Genomic DNA, 16,579 nt, shown 5'->3' with positions numbered 1-16,579 from the left:
TCTCTCTACCCCTCCCCTCCGAAAGTAAACAAACATTAAAAAAACCCTATAAAACCATAAATATTTTAAGAGAAATATCTTTGTGAGCTTGGGTTAGGCAGAGACTTCTCAGATATGGTACCAAAAGAAACAAATCATAAGTCAGACTTCATCTAAATTAAAACTCTGTAAAAGACACTGGGTTAAAATAAAAACATAAGCCATAGACTGAAAGAAGGTAGACTGGCAAAGGTTTGTATGTAGAATATGTAAAGAAGCCTCCAGCTCAATAATAAGAAAACAAACAACCCAATTAAAACATGGGCAAATGATCTGAATAGACGCTTCACCAAGGAAGATCTACAAATGATGAACAAGCCCAGGAAAAAATGTTCAGCATCATTAGTCACTAGGTAAATGCAAATCAAAGCCAAAATGAGAGGGGCACCTGGCTGGCTCAGTCAGTAAAACAGGTGACTCTTGATCTCAGCATTGTGGGTTCAAGCCCCACGTGGGGTGGAGAGATTACTTGAAAATTAAAAAAAAAAAAAAAAAAAAAAGCCAAAATGAGGTAAAAGGACTGAGGACCCCAGTGTTGACAAGGACTCAGAGCAACCTCAATCCTTACACCCTGCTGGCACGGAAAGTGATTTAGGAAGTTAAACATGTGACATGACCCAGGAGTCCTGCCTGTTTACCCGAGTTAAGTGGAAACCTATGTCCAAAACTTGCACATGAATATTACAGCATTTCTATTGCCCCACATGCCCCTCAACTGGGGAATGGATAAACTGTGGTACGTCTATGTAGTGAGATACCACTGAGCAGCTCACGGGAACAAACCGCTGGGGTGGACCTCGAACACATTATGCAGAATGAAGGAAGCTGGATTCAAAAGGCTACAGACCGTATGAGCCCACCTACGTGACATTCTGGAAAAGACGACAGGGGAGAGCTGCGGACTGATCAGTGGTGGCTAGGGACAACAGGGGAGGAGAAGTCTTGACAATACAATGGAGTAGCAAAATAATTTTTTGGGAGGGTAATGAAACTGCTCTCGATTTTGACCGTGGTGGTGATTACATGGTTATACGCATGTGTCTGTTCACTAAAAAGACTGAACTTTGCTGTATGTAAATTAAGAATTAATTTTAAAACATGCTATGAAAGGATACTTCTTGCCCGTAAGTTCCTAAACGTCGGTTCACAACGTCCTTAGCATCTCAGGAGTTTCTCCACTGTGCCCCTAGATCAAAAGAAATACTCTTCCACTTAGGAGCTTTAAAAACGCCCAGCTTTACTGAGGTATAATTGAGATACAATTAATGGTATGTGTTTAAAGTGTACAATCTGATATTTTAAAAAATGTTTTTATTTTTGGGGGTGGGGTGGGGGGGAGCAGAGAATCTGAAGCGAGCTCCACGCTGACAGCCAAGAGCCTGATGCGGGGCTTGAACCCACGAACCGTGAGATCAAGACCTGAGGTGAAGTTGGACACTTAACTGACTGAACCACCCAGGTGCCCCTATAATCTGACATGTTTATCATATGCATACATCTGGGAAACCATCATGCAATCAGGATAATAAACACATCTGTCATCCCCCAGAGTTCTCAGAAGCCTTCTGAAGAAATAATAAATATACACCGGTTGGCTAGAAATGGGTAAGGGTATGGGTAGAACTGGGGAGGTGTGGAGTAAGAGGAAATATTAACTGGTACGTATTTCGATCAGAAAACAAACGTGCATTTCTTTGATGGTTTGAAAACATTAAGCCAAGGAGGATTCTCCAAAAATAGTAAGAACGAATCTCAAAGCAGATCTTGATATTACTGACACTGAGAGTACAAAAGTCCCTCTCTGGATTTCAGAAAGCACCACACGTTTTAATATGTTTAAAGTTCCCTGCTGATGTTTGCTTCCCTAACCCATGCTCCTGTGACCGGCTAAACAAAAACAACGAAGCCGAAAGGGGAATGCATGATTTAAATCCTCACTTGAAAGAAATCTGTAGACTATTTGAAGCTTTCCTGCTTAATATACTATCTTCTTTAACCAAAACGTGCATTCCTCTCCCATTTGCAAAGCATCTTCACCCTCACAACACGTAGTACTTTCCAGAACACACTGTAAGTATCAGATGTGAAAATAGAGAAGAACGTCAACTCTCATGTGAGTACAGGACAATCACCCTGGGTCTGTGGGCAGTAAACCCCTCATAGGGACCCAAGAAGAATTGCTTTGCCCTTAATGGAAAATGCTGACTTGAACCCTAAGCATCAAAGAAATGACTTGTAAAGCACCATCTGGTCATTTACAAGCAGTAGAGAGGACAATGACGTGATGGGCTCATTTTCCCTGGAAACCTAGCCAATGTCCTGGTAAGAAGAGCATCACCATCACACCACGTATACAAAGTTTCTTACTGTTGTTTTAAGTTTATTTATTTTGGGATGCCTGGGTGGCTCCGTCAGTTAAGCGCTGACTTCGGCTCAGGTCACGATTTCATGGTTTGTGAGTTCAAGCCCTGCACTGGACTCTGTGCTGATGGCTCAGAGCCTGGAGCCTGCTTCAGATTCTGGGTCTCCTCTCTCTGCCCACCCCCCTCTTGTGATCTGTCTCTCTCTTTCTCTAAATAAATAAATTAATTAAAAAAAAAAGGATCTTGGGCGCCTGGGTGGCTCCATCAGTTAAGCGTCCGACTTCGGCTCAGGTCACGATCTTGCAGTCTGAGTTCGAGCCCCACGTCGGGCTCTGTGCTGACAGCTCAGAGCCTGGAGCCTGCTTTGGATTCTAGGTCTCCCTCTCTCTCTGTCCCTCCCCCACTCAAGCTCTGTCTCTCAAAAAATGAACGTCAAAAATTTTTTTAAAAAATTTGAGAGAGACAGAGAACAAGTGGGGGAGGGGTGGGGGGGGGGGAGAGAGAGAGAGAGAGAAAGAGGATTTGAAGTGGTCTCTGTGCTGACAGCACAGAGCCCCACGTGGGCCTCAAACTCATGAACCATGAGATCATGACCTGAGCCGAAGTCAGAGCCACTCAGGTGGCCCAGAAGCGACATCTCTAACAAGCACCCAGGTGGTGCTGCTGCTGCCGCCTTGGAGCAGTGTGCTTCTGGAAGAGTGGTTCTCACCCTCTGGTTTTCAGACCCCCTTAAATTCCTAAACGTTACCGAGGACCCCAAAGAGCTTTGGCTTATGAGTCATTTCTGATGTCAACTGCGTTAGAAATTAAACCAGAAAAATTAAAAAAAAAAACATGAATCCATTAAAAAATACTAAGCCCAGGGGTGTGTGGATGGCTCAGTTGGTTAAGCGTCTGCCTCTTGGTTTCGGCTCAGGTCATGATCTCATGGTTCGTGGGTTCAAACCCTTCATCGGGCTCCATGCTGACGGTATGGAACCCGCGTGCGATTCTCTATCTCCCTCCCTCTTTGCCCCTCCCTCACTCAAGCTGTCTCTGTTTCTCTCAAAATAAATAAACTTAAAAAAAGGAAAAAAAAAAAGCCCACCGTGTCAATACAAAAGCTATTTGAATATTTAAATAATTGTCCGTAACAATGTTAGTTATTTCATTAAATCTCATGTCACAGAAAATACAGGTGACCCTTGAACGATGCAGGGGCTAGAGGGATCAATCCACCGTGCAGTCGAAAATCTGCGTATAACTTCCAGCTCCCCCCAGAACTTAACTACTCATTGCTTACTGTTGACTGGAAGCCCTACTGATGACATAAACATCAATTAACACACATTTTGTGTTTTATACGTAGCATATATATTCTTACAATACAGTGAGCTAGAGAAAAGAAAATGCTAAAAAAAATCATAAGGAAGAGAAAATACACTTATGGTACTGTACTGTATTTATATTAAAAAAAAAATCTGGGTATAACTGGACCTTCCCGGTTCACACCTGTGTTGTTCGGGGGTCAAACTGTATTTTGCAAAACAAACACAAATGCAGCGAGAAGAGTGGCATTTTTTTACATTTTTGCTACTCTCTTTACTGTCCGGCTTAATAGAAAACGGCTGGGTTCTCATGTCTGCTTCTATGCTCTGAACGTTGGTTTGGTTGAAATACAGGAAGTAAATGTCTCTTACGTGGTACAGCTGGAAAAGGGAGGAATAATTAATAGGTCCTTTTCAGAGAACCGTGGACTTCTTTTTTTAAATTTTTTTTTTCAACGTTTTTTATTTATTTTTGGGACAGAGAGAGACAGAGCATGAACGGGGGAGGGGCGGAGAGAGAGGGAGACACAGAATCGGAAACAGGCTCCAGGCTCTGAGCCATCAGCCCAGAGCCCGACGCGGGGCTCGAACTCACGGACCGCGAGATCGTGACCTGGCTGAAGTCGGACGCTTAACCGACTGCGCCACCCAGGCGCCCCGAACCGTGGACTTCTTTGAAGCTACACCCAATTGACAAATGGTAGTTTCTCTTAGCGGTGAGGTGGTCTCTACATTAAAACCCAAGGGCGCCTCTTGCACGTTGAATGGCTCTCTGGCCCACCAACGATTACGGAACATCATTTATCGGTCATGGGGAAAACACTGGTTCAGCGGGTCATGTAGATCTTCCGGTGGGGACTCGTTTCACCACATGTACTAAAAATCCCATCTGTTCACAGCGTCGCTGATCTAAGCAGGAGAGCCCGGGGCCCCGGGTGGCTGATGCTTGCACTGAGTGGAGACAAATTTTTCAAAATTCAAACTTTTGCCCCAAAGCTCAAACTTTGCATTGACAACAAACACTCTCACTTATTTTCCTTTAAGCGACATTCTCATTCTGTTTATTTTTTGAGAAATGCTTGCTAATGTTCATTCGAATCACCAGTTTGTCTCTGAGTCACTTAAAGTAAAAATGGGTGTCTGTGAAAACGGTGGTTTTTCTATCAGTGTACCGACTATAAGAACAAAATGCCAATGCCTGAAAAACAGATTAACGAGAGAATTTAATCGAAAGAACAAACAAACAGATGGCTGGTTAGATTTAAAATAAGACTGAAATGAAGAGATAATGAGCTTTAGGTCTGAGACTCTAGATGCCAGGAGCCTCCCTGTGGGCCCGGTTCCCTTTCACCCTCATTCTCAGGAGTTTTTTCAATCTGAAAACAAACGGGCTGGATGACCCGTAACACTCTGTTTCACGCTAGGACTGAAGTCCATGATGTATAAAAGCAGACAGCACACATGAAAAGATGCTCACTGGGGAAATGCAAATCGAAGCCACAGCGAGATCCCACCACACCCCCACCCCGATGGCTAGCATCCAGCAGACAGACAGTAGCAAGTCTGGACAACATGGGGGGGCCGGAGCCCTCGTGCCCTGCTGGTGGGGGTGCATCCAGGGGCAGACGCTTTGGAAGACAGTCTGGCGGGTCTTCCAAATGTTAAACACCCAGTTAACACGGGACCCAGCAGCTCCGCTCCCAGGTGAATACTCCAGGGAAACGAGCCACACACGCACACCGCAGCTCGTACGGGAGCGTTCACGGCAGCGTCGCTCGTAACCGCCAAGTAGCAGAAACAACCCAAATGCCCATCCACGGATGAATGGATAAATAAAAATGTGGTACGTGTCCATAGCATGAAATATTATTTGGCAACACAAATAGTAAGTGACGCAGGCTACCACACGGATGAACCTTGAAGCCATTATGCCAGTGAAGGAAGGCCACGCATCATATAATCCCCGTTGGCAGGAAATGCCCAGGGTAGGCAACTCTCGAGAGACAGAAAGGCAATAAAGGGCTGCCGGAGGTTGGGGGTGATAGGTCAGGGAGGACTGGCAGTGACTATTAATGGGCTTGGGGTTTATTTTTAGAGGGATGAAAATGTTATAAACAATTAGATGTGACGAAGGCTGCACAGTACTGTGAATATATTAAAAACCATGGATTGTATATTTTATTAAGTATGTATGTATGTATTTATTTTTATATTTTCTTTTATATTTGAGAGAGAGCAGGGGAGGGGCAGAGTGACAGGGACAGAACCTGAAGCAGGCTCCATCCAGGCTCCGAGCTGTCAAGCACAAAGTCCGACGCAGGGCTCAAACTCGGGAGCAGTGAGATCATGACCTGAGCTAAAGTTGGGTGCTTAACTGACTGAGCCACCCTGGTGCCCCAGGATTGTATATTTTAAATGAGTGAACTGCACGTGTATGAATGACTTCTCAATGCATCTGTTCAGAAACTATATAGCAGTCCAATCTAACGGGCAAATACATATTTTTAAAGTTTATTCATCTATTTTGAGAGAGAGAAAGAGTGCGTGCATGTGAGTGGGGGAGGGGCAGACAGAGAGAGAGAGAGAGAGGGGGAGAGAATCTAAAGCAGGCTCCACACTGTCTTCGAGGAGCCCAATGTGGGGCTTGAACTCACACTGTGAGATCATGATCTGAGCTGAAGTTGGACGCCCAACCGACTGAGCCCCCCGGGCGTCCCTAACAGGCAGCATATTTAAAAGAAGTAGCATAAGGGGCCGCCTGCGTGGCTCAGTTGGTTGAGCACCCGACTCTTCGTATCAGCTCAGGTCAGGGGTTCAGGGTCGTGGCATTAAGCCCTACGCTGGGCTCCATGCTGAACATGCAGTCTGCTTGAGATTCTCTCTCTCCCTCTCCTTCTCTCTCTGCCCCTCCCCTGCTCAAGTGCGCTCTCTCAAAATAAATAAATGAGCATTAAAAAAAAAGCAGTAGCAGAAGAAGTATAGCATCTACAGAGCTTTGGATTCTTCAAAGTAAGTGGAAATTCACATCTTTAAAAGTACTGTGAGCACACACACACCAGGCAATACTCAAGGGGGCTGGCTAAGTGCTGCTTCGGGGGTCAGCAAAGCACGTGGCATCCGGGGGAACCGGGAGGGGACTCACATTTCTTCCACCTGCTCTGCTGGGTCTAGGCCTGGGGGTGGAGGCCTTCTGTTGACCGCGTGAGTTTGGCACTCGGTCTCCACTTCTGAGAGGGCAAGAAACCACCATCAACCACCATCCTCGCTACATGCTTTCTTCCTTCTGCCTGTCCCACGAAGAGGGAGGCTTTGAGAAGGCAGAAATACTGTTCACCGGTCTATTTCCTCACCTAAAAAAGTTCCTGGCCCATAATGGATGCTCAGTAAGTATCTGCAAGTACTTTAGGGGGTCGACTGTCCAACACTCCAAAGACCGACCCGACTTTTGGGGTGGGGGACAAAGTGGAGAGAGCGAGAAGAGAACCCAGTCAGGACACAATTATCAACAGGGAGAGAAGTAACGATAATTTAATCTAAACAAAAGTTCCGGGGCTTTAAGCGTCCTGAGCAGTTGTGGTAATGTGCACTTCTTTTTATTTTTTAACGTTTCCTTATTTATTTTGAGAAAGAGAGGGAGAAAGAGAGAGCGAGCGCAAGCAGGAATAGGGAAGGGGCAGAAGGAAAGGGAGAGAGAATCCCAAGCAGGCTCTGCACTAACAGCGTGGAGCCCAACGAGGGACTCGATCCCACCATGAACCATGGGATCATAACCTGAGCTTAGCCAACGGGGCCCCCCAGGCATCCAGGTAACGTGCACTGTAAACACAAGAGAGCCTGATTTGAACAGGGGAGGGGACCCGGTTCAGAGCCAGGCATCTGACACAAACCAGGCTGACCTAAGCCTCATGTTCTGCATTCTTCCTCCTCCCTCCTTAAAAATGGAAAAACCTGGGGTGCCTGGGGGGGGGGGGGGGGGCTCAGTAATTTGTGTCTGACTCTTGATCTCAGCTCAGGTTCTTGAGAATGGTTCTTGAGAATGAGCCCCGGGTCGGGCTCTGTGCTGACAGTGTGGAGCCTGCTTGGGATCTCTCTCCTTCTCTCTCTGTCCCTCCCATGCTCCCACTCTCTCTCAAAATAAACAAACATTAAAAAAAAAAAAAATGGAAAAACCCTCCAACCATGTGATTTAATATGTAACAAATTGATGTGCTTATAAATTTAATATGTATTAACAAATGGATTTAATTTATTATTTTTAAAAATAATTTAAAAACGTTTATTCATTATTGAGTGAGTGAGCGAGAGAGAGCATGTGCGTGCGTACAAGCAGGGGAGGGGCAGAGACAGAGGGAGACAGAGGACCCGAAGCAGGCTCTGCACTGACAACAGAGAGCCCGATGCGGGGCTCGAAGTCATGAACCGCGAGATCATGACCTGAGCCAAGGTCAGGTGCTTAACTGACCGAGCCACCCAGGCACCCTGAATTTAATTTAAAGATAAAATAAATTTGATATGCAATAAAGAAGCATTTAAAATCAATGGAGAAAAGGGAATATTCAACACATGATGTACAGGCAAATGATTTTTCTATCATTTTATAAGAAAATAAAGTTATATCCCTCTCCTGCACTATAAAAAAACAAAGTTCCAGGAGGATTATAAAGTGAATGACAAAATTACGAAGGTGTTAGGGAAAATGTTAGGTTGTTTCTTTGAGATTTTGGCATTTTGGGAGGCCTTCCAAAGTAAATGAGGCTTGAAAGTAAGGAGAGAAAAAACGACACTCCCATTTTCTTTAGTCTGAACAGGAAAAGGTCAGGGCACTCATCATGAGTGATGGGGAAGGAACCTCACAGCCTCGGGCTGACCACACATTGGTAAATTCTCAACTTTAAAAGAGTTAACAACAACAAGTTAAAATAAGTTGATAGCGACTTCTGACACAACAGGTTATGAAAAGCACAAAAATGAACATTGCTTTCAAATATCTTTTCCAAAGTAAACACACTAAAGTGAGAAATAAACATAGTTTAGGTCATAAGATTAGTCACTTCTGAAACATGTAGCTTTGGGGGAAAAAATCAGTAACTTAAGGAGGAGTTCAGTGAAAATCAGGATATAATATTTTATATTAAGCAACAAGGACTCCCTTAGAACCAGGGAGTACTAATTTCAGAGGTGGATGAGACACCAACAATTCAAAAAAACACTCAACAGAAAACAAGTTCAGTGTCAAACAACACAAGTTTGAAACAGGATCCTGCAAAGGGCCTAGAAACAGGCTGTGAAGCAGGTGACCAGAGAACGGAGATTTGGGCCTGAATGAAGCCAACAATGAACTAACCGCAGGACCACAGAGGCCATCTCGGCCACTCAGGGCAGACTGTCCCGACACCAGCTCGGTCCCATCACTATTTTTTTTTTTTTTAATGTTTATTTATTCTTGACAGAGAGAGAGAGAGAGAGAGACAGAGCACGAGTCGGGGAGGGGCAGAGCGAGAGAGGGACACAGAATCCGAAGCAGGCTCCAGGCTCCGAGCGGTCAGCACGGAGCCCAACATGGGGCTCAAACCCACGAACCGTGAGATCATGATCTGAGCCGAAGCTGGACGCTCAAACGACTGAGCCACCCAGGCGCCCCGGTCCCATCACTGTTTTAACTCTGCCCCATCATTAAAGTTTTCCTGCACAAGTATGGACAACATGTTTACTTCTAAATTATAGTGAGCACTATTACATCAAAGAGGGTAAGATAGTACGCTCAAATGAGGGCTCTAATGTATGTGGCCCATAGGGTACTCGTGGGAGTTAACACACAGGACACTTCGACTGGCCCTGGAAGGTACCCAGTTCCCTCAACTGTTATCGTTACAGCACAGGACACATTACGAAGACTTCCATTCTTCAAGTACAAATTTCACAACAAGAGGACTTCTTTGTGGGGAGTGTGTTAGGCTCAAACGTCTCGGCTTGTGCTAAGGACACCAGAGCCCTGTGTGTCACTCAGGGTCGGGACGCGCTGGTCAGACTGTAACCACTTACCATATGGACTACTTCCGGGTAAATAGGCTCTGTGATCACATTCCGGTTATGGGTGATATATTCTACCATTTCACTTAAAGCAGCTCGTTTTACTTCCTTCCACTTTAGGTCACTCAGTGGATCGGAAACAAAGTCAAAGAGGACACAACACTGACGCAACTTCTGGATAAAAAGCTTCTCTTGATCAGCAGGAGGAACATCTGAAAAGCAGAAAGCAAAGTATATTGATCGCAAAGATGCTTAACCCACAATCACTGTGAAACGCTTCTAAGCCTTCTACTATTTTTAGTTTGAATTAATAGAGACTCGAGGGAAGGGACGGGGTGGGGGTGAAGAGAGGTCAGACATTCCCCAAACAGAAAAACGACAGCCCGTCAACGGCTCAGCTCATGCGCTTATGAGAACGTTTCTATACCGTTTACTCTCCGAAACCACGTCGAGGTTACTGTTCAGAATACGCCCTCTGGATGCGTTCCCTCATTCGGCAACGACCGCCTGACTGCTGGCTGTCACCACACGCTGGCACCGTGCTGCGCCACGGAACGAGAGCCGGACCGCAGGCCCCAGTCTGGGGCGAGGGGCACGGACGCCCACGCCAGCGACACCCGCGGACGCAGGCAGGGCGAGGTGAAGAGGGTGACGGGGGGAGGGCACACGGGTGTCCCCTGGCTTCCTGCAAACACGGGGCCAGTGCCATCAGTTTGAGGCTTGTCAGAACGAGCGGCTGCAAACACACGGAGTCACCGCTCCACAAAACACCTTTCGTCCCTTACTCTGGGCTCCGGTCAACTCGCACCAGACACGCCTGGTGATCTTCGTGGTGACGGCAGCACAGAAACAGTGCAAAGTCCTAAGTCGTAGCACTCGCCTTTACACAGTGGGTGCCTGCCTGGGCAGGGACCATCCTACAAGCTTTCTCCGTATGGACACGTGTTTTTTCAGGTTATCTGTACAGTGACACAACAGGGGGAAGAGACCCGTCTGGAGGGCCACCTTAGGGCTGGGAAGTGGCAGAGCTCTGGACGATTTTCCAGGATTCTGGAACGTCTGGAAAGCTATCTGCCAGCGTGAGCTTGACGGCTTCCCTGGGGTGAAGATGAGCTTTGGGGGTGACGCTGATGAGTGAGGTTTCTCGATATACATACTGAAATGTGTCCGACATTTGCAAAGTGTCTCAGAAGGTTTGCAAAACTCAGTGAACCAGTACCTTCAAAGTGATCGATAAATGGCATTACAAGGTCCTTCCAGGGCACTCAAAGTGCAAGTCCTTCCACTGGATTTTAATGGAATAAAATGTATGCTCGGCTCATTATATGGTTTCAGATTCCCCATCACAGATTCCTTCAAGAAACTGCCTGTTTAGGTCTTGGTGTAATATCAAAGAAAATTCTGGAACTACGTGCAAAGGATATTAAGGAACTTGTCCCCAGCTTCCCCAAACATGTGTCTTCATACATTTCAACTAAGACACACGGCGACACACTGAATGCAGAAGCAGAAAGGAGAATCCGGCGATCTCCTAGTAAGCCAGGCAGGAGGGAGATGTGCACAGAGAGAAAACAATGCCACTCTCTCACTTAATTTGTTTTTCTTTCATAAAATATGGCTTTGCTCATAAAGACGTTATTTCTGTTAACATGCGCTAGGCTTATTGTATTATTATTTTTTTAATGTTTACTTATTTTTGAGAGATAGAGAGACACAGAGCACGAACAGAGGAGGGGCAGACAGAGAGGGAGACACAAAATCGGAAGCAGGCTCCAGGCTCTGGGCTGTCAGCACAGAGCCCGACGCCGGGTCGAACTCAAGGATCTCGAGATCGTGACCTGAGCCAAACTTAGACGCTTCACCGACTGAGCCACTCTGGTGCCCCGAGGTTTATTATTTTTTTTTAATATATATATTTTTTTAATTTTTTTTTTAACGTTTATTTATTTTTGAGACAGAGAGAGACAGAGCATGAACGGGGGAGGGTCAGAGAGAAGGAGACACAGAATCTGAAACAGGCTCCAGGCTCCGAGCTGTCAGCACAGAGCCCGACGCGGGGCTCGAACTCACGGACTGTGAGATCATGACCTGAGCCGAAGTCGGCCGCCCAACCGACTGAGCCACCCAAGTGCCCCCCGAGGTTTATTATTTTTAATTTTAGGATACGTGCTGCCAAAGCGAGCACACGGTTTTGTTATTTTTATATGAATTAATAAATATACACTTTATCTTTTCTGCTTTCATTTGGAACATGGTCAATATCGGTAGCTAAAGCCACATACACAAAAGCTCGTCGGGGGTCCTACGTAACGTTTAGGAGTGTGAAGGGGTCCTGGGCCCAGAGCTGAGACCCCACACCCACCTGCGCCTAGGGCGCACCTCCGGGCCCTCGGGCTTTCCTGCCTCAGTGCTCACGCCCTCACCCTCTTCGCCCCAAGTGTCCTCCCGGCTCCTCCTCGTTCCTGCCACCAGCTGCCCGCTTCCTGCTCAGGGCTCTGCCACTACCTGGTCAGCCGCGGGCCGCGCTCCGAGCCGGGCGCTGCGCACTGGCTATTGCTTCCCGCATCTCAGCTATCCTGCCTAGTATCTCATGCTTCCCCCCACCTGCTCTCCGAACGCACGGGTCAGGTGACTACGTTTTCTAGTTCTCCGTGCACCCCTAACGCCCAGTAACGAGGCTTGCAGAACCAGAATTTGATTCATAAACATTCTGAGTAGTAGGTGTCTGTCTGTTGAATCATTTTCAACGAGTGACGACCGCTACGGTGTTTGGGCCCAACCTCTCCCAATGAAAAGGTTTCCTTTTCTGAATTACCTCCTTGCTTGACTTCAATCCTCACTCAATTAATTCTACAGCTTGGTTCATCCTCCGGTCTGCTAGGATCACCTCAATGAGTTCATTTTGCAGTCACGGCTTGTATATTTGGAACCTATCTGGGATTCTCATGCTCTTGACGCTGGAGAAAACGAAGAAGGCTGTGTTTACCCCAAGAGACATGAGGACCCAGACACCGAGAGCTTCAACAGCCTCAGGCCACCACGCCATTAAGTGGCAGATCCAGATAGGGCAGCATAATATACCCCAAAGCAAGGGCACGCCCGGGGTCCTCCAGGGTGGTGTCATTAGGTCTCACATACCTCAAAAGCATCTGAAAGCATCATTCGCTCCTTTAACACAGTAATAAGAACTGACATTCAGAATAAAGACAAGGTTATCACCAAAACCACTAAAACAAATTTATTCTGATTAAGGAGGAAGAGCAGAGTAAAACAGATTTAAAGTTTTCTTTCTAAAATTCTTCTAAAAGACAGTAAAATCTCAGCCTTCTGGCATTTATATCAATTCTTCCAGGGTTCCAGACAGTTAAGTTGTTACTGTACTATTTTCATTTATAGTTTATAAAAGAGTCTGTCATGATGATCATCTCATGAACTCTTGGGGCGTCCGGGTGGCTCAGTCAGTTGAGCGTCTGACTTAGGCTCAGGTCATGAGCTCACCGTTCTTGAGTTCGAGCCCCGCGTCGGGCTCTGTGCTGACAGCTCGGAGCCTGGAGCCTGCTTCGGATTCTGTGTCTCCCTCTCTCTGTCCCTCCCCCACTCATGCTCTGTCTCAATCTCAAAAATAAATAAATATTAAAAAAAATTTAATCTCGTGAACTCTATTTCCTAAAATCTCATTTGGCTTTTACAATTTCATGGTTTAAAAAGTAAAAAAAAAAAAAAATCCCCCCAAACCAAACTTCTAAATTAGCATTGCTAATCTTGAAAGAAGGAAAAGAGGTGTGACAGACTTGAACCTGTACTTGACTCTACTCTTCTGATCATCCCTGTAATGTGAACCGAATGTTACCAAACTAACCAGGCCTGGCACTGTGGGTACCTTACACTTCTGTATTCAGTATTCAAGGCCGCCCGACTCTTAAGTAATAAACCATGACGCTGGACTTGACCCAAACCTTACGTTACCTCCATGAAGCAGAATAAAAAAAAAAAAAAAAAAAAAAAAAAGGACTTTGAATTTTGCCCATGAGGGACAGTGGCTCACTTTAATTTTAAATTGCATACAGACTAATAACACCCACACAAGTGTTTCAGAATGTGTCGATGAAGTGTTGATTTTGATGGCTTCCTGTCTTACGTTTAGGTCTTTCATCCATTTCGAGTTTATTTTTGTGTCTGGTGTAAGAAAGTGGTCCAGGTTCATTTTTCTGCATGTCGCTGTCCAGTTTTCCCAGCACCACTTGCTGAGGAGACTGTCTTTATTCCACTGGATATTCCTGCTTTGTCAAAGTTTAGTTGGCCATACATCTGTGGGTCCATTTCTGGTTCTCTATTCTGTTCCATTGATCTGAGTGTCTGTTCTTGTGCCAGTACCATACTGTCTTGATGATGACAGCTTTGTAGTATAGTTTGAAGTCTGGGATTGTCATGCCTCCTGCTTTGGTTTTCTTTTTCAAGATTGCTTTGGCTATTCGGGGTCTTTTCCGGTTCCATACAAATTTTAGGATTATTTGTTCTAGCTCTGTGAAGAATGCTCGTGTTATTTTGATAGGGATTGCATTGAATATGTAGAGTGCTTTGGGTAGTATCGACATTTTAACAATGTCTGTTCTTCCTATCCAGGAGCATGGAATCTTTTTCCATTTTTTTGTGTCTTTTTCAATTTCTTTCATAAACTTTCTATAGTTCTCAGTGTATAGATTTTTCACCTCTTTGCTTATATTTATTCCTAGGTATTTTATGGTTTTTGGTTTATTATTTCTTAAGTTAGGAGCTATTACATTCTTCTACACAGATAAAACCACACACAAGGTACCCTGGGTCTGTATAAACCTTTCAGCAGCCCCCCCGCTCCCCCCCCCCCCCCCACCCCGCCAGGGTCCTCATAAGTCTATTATTGTAAACTTGGGACCCTTCCCAATTATTTCAAGGTAAATCCTGAATGATACCTAGAAGCAAAATGTAGGGACACACTAGGAGCTGGGAAGACACTAATCCGTGGCGTGGGAAACAGTGCAAACAAGGCGGAGGTATGACTGTGTCGTTCTTTTAAAAACAGACTTACTGAAAGGAAGCCTGTAATTTATAACTGACAGGGATGCTCGAGGAAGGTTATACCATCAGAGTAGGGTGAGGGCACCCCATTAACGCTCTCGGTCCCCACCAGGAGGGAGGGCAGCGTTCCTGTATCCACGACACCAGAGGAGCCATAGGGAATGGGCTCGTTGCCCCGATCCTGACCTTCAAAGTGGGGCCGAGCCCCAGGAGTGCCCAAGGTGGTATCCACAGAACTTCTAGGCATTCACACTTCCTTCTTCTGCAGAGAATAACATGTAAGCCGAGCCAACACGTAACCTGCAAACGGACACACTGTGGGGGCGTGTGCCTCAGGCCGCTTGGCCGCCGGCACGTGTGGTCAGGTCTGCAGACCACCGCCAGGCAGCAAGGAGCCACGGCAGGCTTTAAAAAGTCACTCCTAAGCCACTAATTGTATCACAGCCAACTTCACAGGTGCTGCAAGCCTCTGTGTGCCTCAGTCTGCACCCCTCAGAAGGGGCAGAGTGGGGACATGACACGCTTGAACCATGAACCGTGGGATATGGTGAGGCTGCGTCACTGAGTTGTAGCTATATGCGAGGAGGCATCATGCGAGCTGTTGGCGGACAGAAAAATGATTACACAGCCAAGCCCACTTCTACGTGACAAGTGTTGGCGGTGAAAAGAAAACACTTCAAGATACAATAAAGAACCAACTTGCAGCACGACAGGTGCAAAAAGACAGGAGAACCAGGCCCTCTGGTACATAGGAAATGGCTTTTTCCAAATAACCATGACTCGAACGAAATAAAGAGAAAATAAAGAGACTGCTAAAACTATGAGCCTGGAGAATGCCACCTCGAGAGATTCCCTCCCCGCAAAGGTTCATGCTCACGGGCGGTCAACTACTTTGTGGTCACTCACGGAATGTGTGCTAAGCAGCTGAAGCGGCTTGATTTCCAAGGAGAGAGACCACAGTGTAACCACAGCACCTCCGTGAGCTCCCACGGCGCCTTCTCAAAGGCACGGTGCACAGGTCCCAAGAGGGTCTAAGAAAATACGAAGTTGTGAGCCCACAGACAAGAGATAGCTCATTCACAATGGGAACAAACAAGCAATCTCGCTAAAAGCAGACAGCCAAACCTTGAGCTACGATGTCATCTCGTCCTTCCGATGTATCTATTCTTAGTACAAGGTGAGCGGGAATAAAGTTGGATTCAGTTACTAACACTATGGAGTAAATGTGTGCTTCTTCATTAACGTGGGCTAAATTCCACTGAGCTCTATTTCTTATATGACAAAGTGAGGCAGATGGCAGGGTCCCCCCACTAGAAAACAAAAGTTCAGCATTACTTTTTTGTTTTTGAAAAAGGAAGTTTATGTGCCATTTCTGAAATGACCCATCCTTCCCACTGCTGCCTGCGGCCCCTCTGTCCTCGATCCCGTCTGCAGGCCCGGAACGTTCTGCTGCACTGACGCCTCTCCCAGCACCAACACCCGAGTCCTAGCTCCTACAGCCTTAAAATAAGGCTCGGTATCTGTTAAACTAAGTTCTTTCACCTTGTTCTGTCCCATGCTGATTATTCATGGCCCTTTATGTTTTTGTAAATATTTTTGAGTGAGAGAGAGAGAGAGAGATGGAAAAAGAGAGAGAGAGTGAGAACAGATAGGGAAGGGGCAGAGAGAGAGGGAGACACAGAATCTGAAGCAGGCTCCAAGCTCTGAGCTGTCGGCACAGCCGGACGCGGGGCTTGAACTCACGAACCGCGAGGTCACGACCTCGAGCTGAAGTCGGATGTTCAA

The 16,579-nt window shown here is 46.2% G+C and overlaps 1 protein-coding gene across 6 annotated transcripts in view; it reads right to left on the bottom strand.

Moving 5' to 3' along the window:
* Positions 1-16,579, bottom strand: part of PPP2R5C (protein phosphatase 2 regulatory subunit B'gamma) — a 128,031-nt gene that overhangs the window by 38,393 nt on the left and 73,059 nt on the right. For all 6 annotated transcript variants that reach the window (XM_060620763.2, XM_060620764.3, XM_078447824.1 and 3 more), the window contains one exon: positions 9,752-9,951. In XM_060620763.2, coding sequence (XP_060476746.1) covers positions 9,752-9,951 — 200 coding nt within the window. The remainder of the gene's footprint in view (positions 1-9,751; positions 9,952-16,579) is intronic.

This window comes from Panthera onca, chromosome B3 (assembly GCF_046562875.1).
Source record: "Panthera onca isolate mPanOnc1 chromosome B3, mPanOnc1 haplotype 2, whole genome shotgun sequence".
In the NCBI taxonomy this organism is placed as follows: domain Eukaryota; kingdom Metazoa; phylum Chordata; class Mammalia; order Carnivora; family Felidae; genus Panthera; species Panthera onca.
Note: the sequence above shows the minus strand (reverse complement) of the source record. Positions and strands in the feature narration are given on the sequence as shown.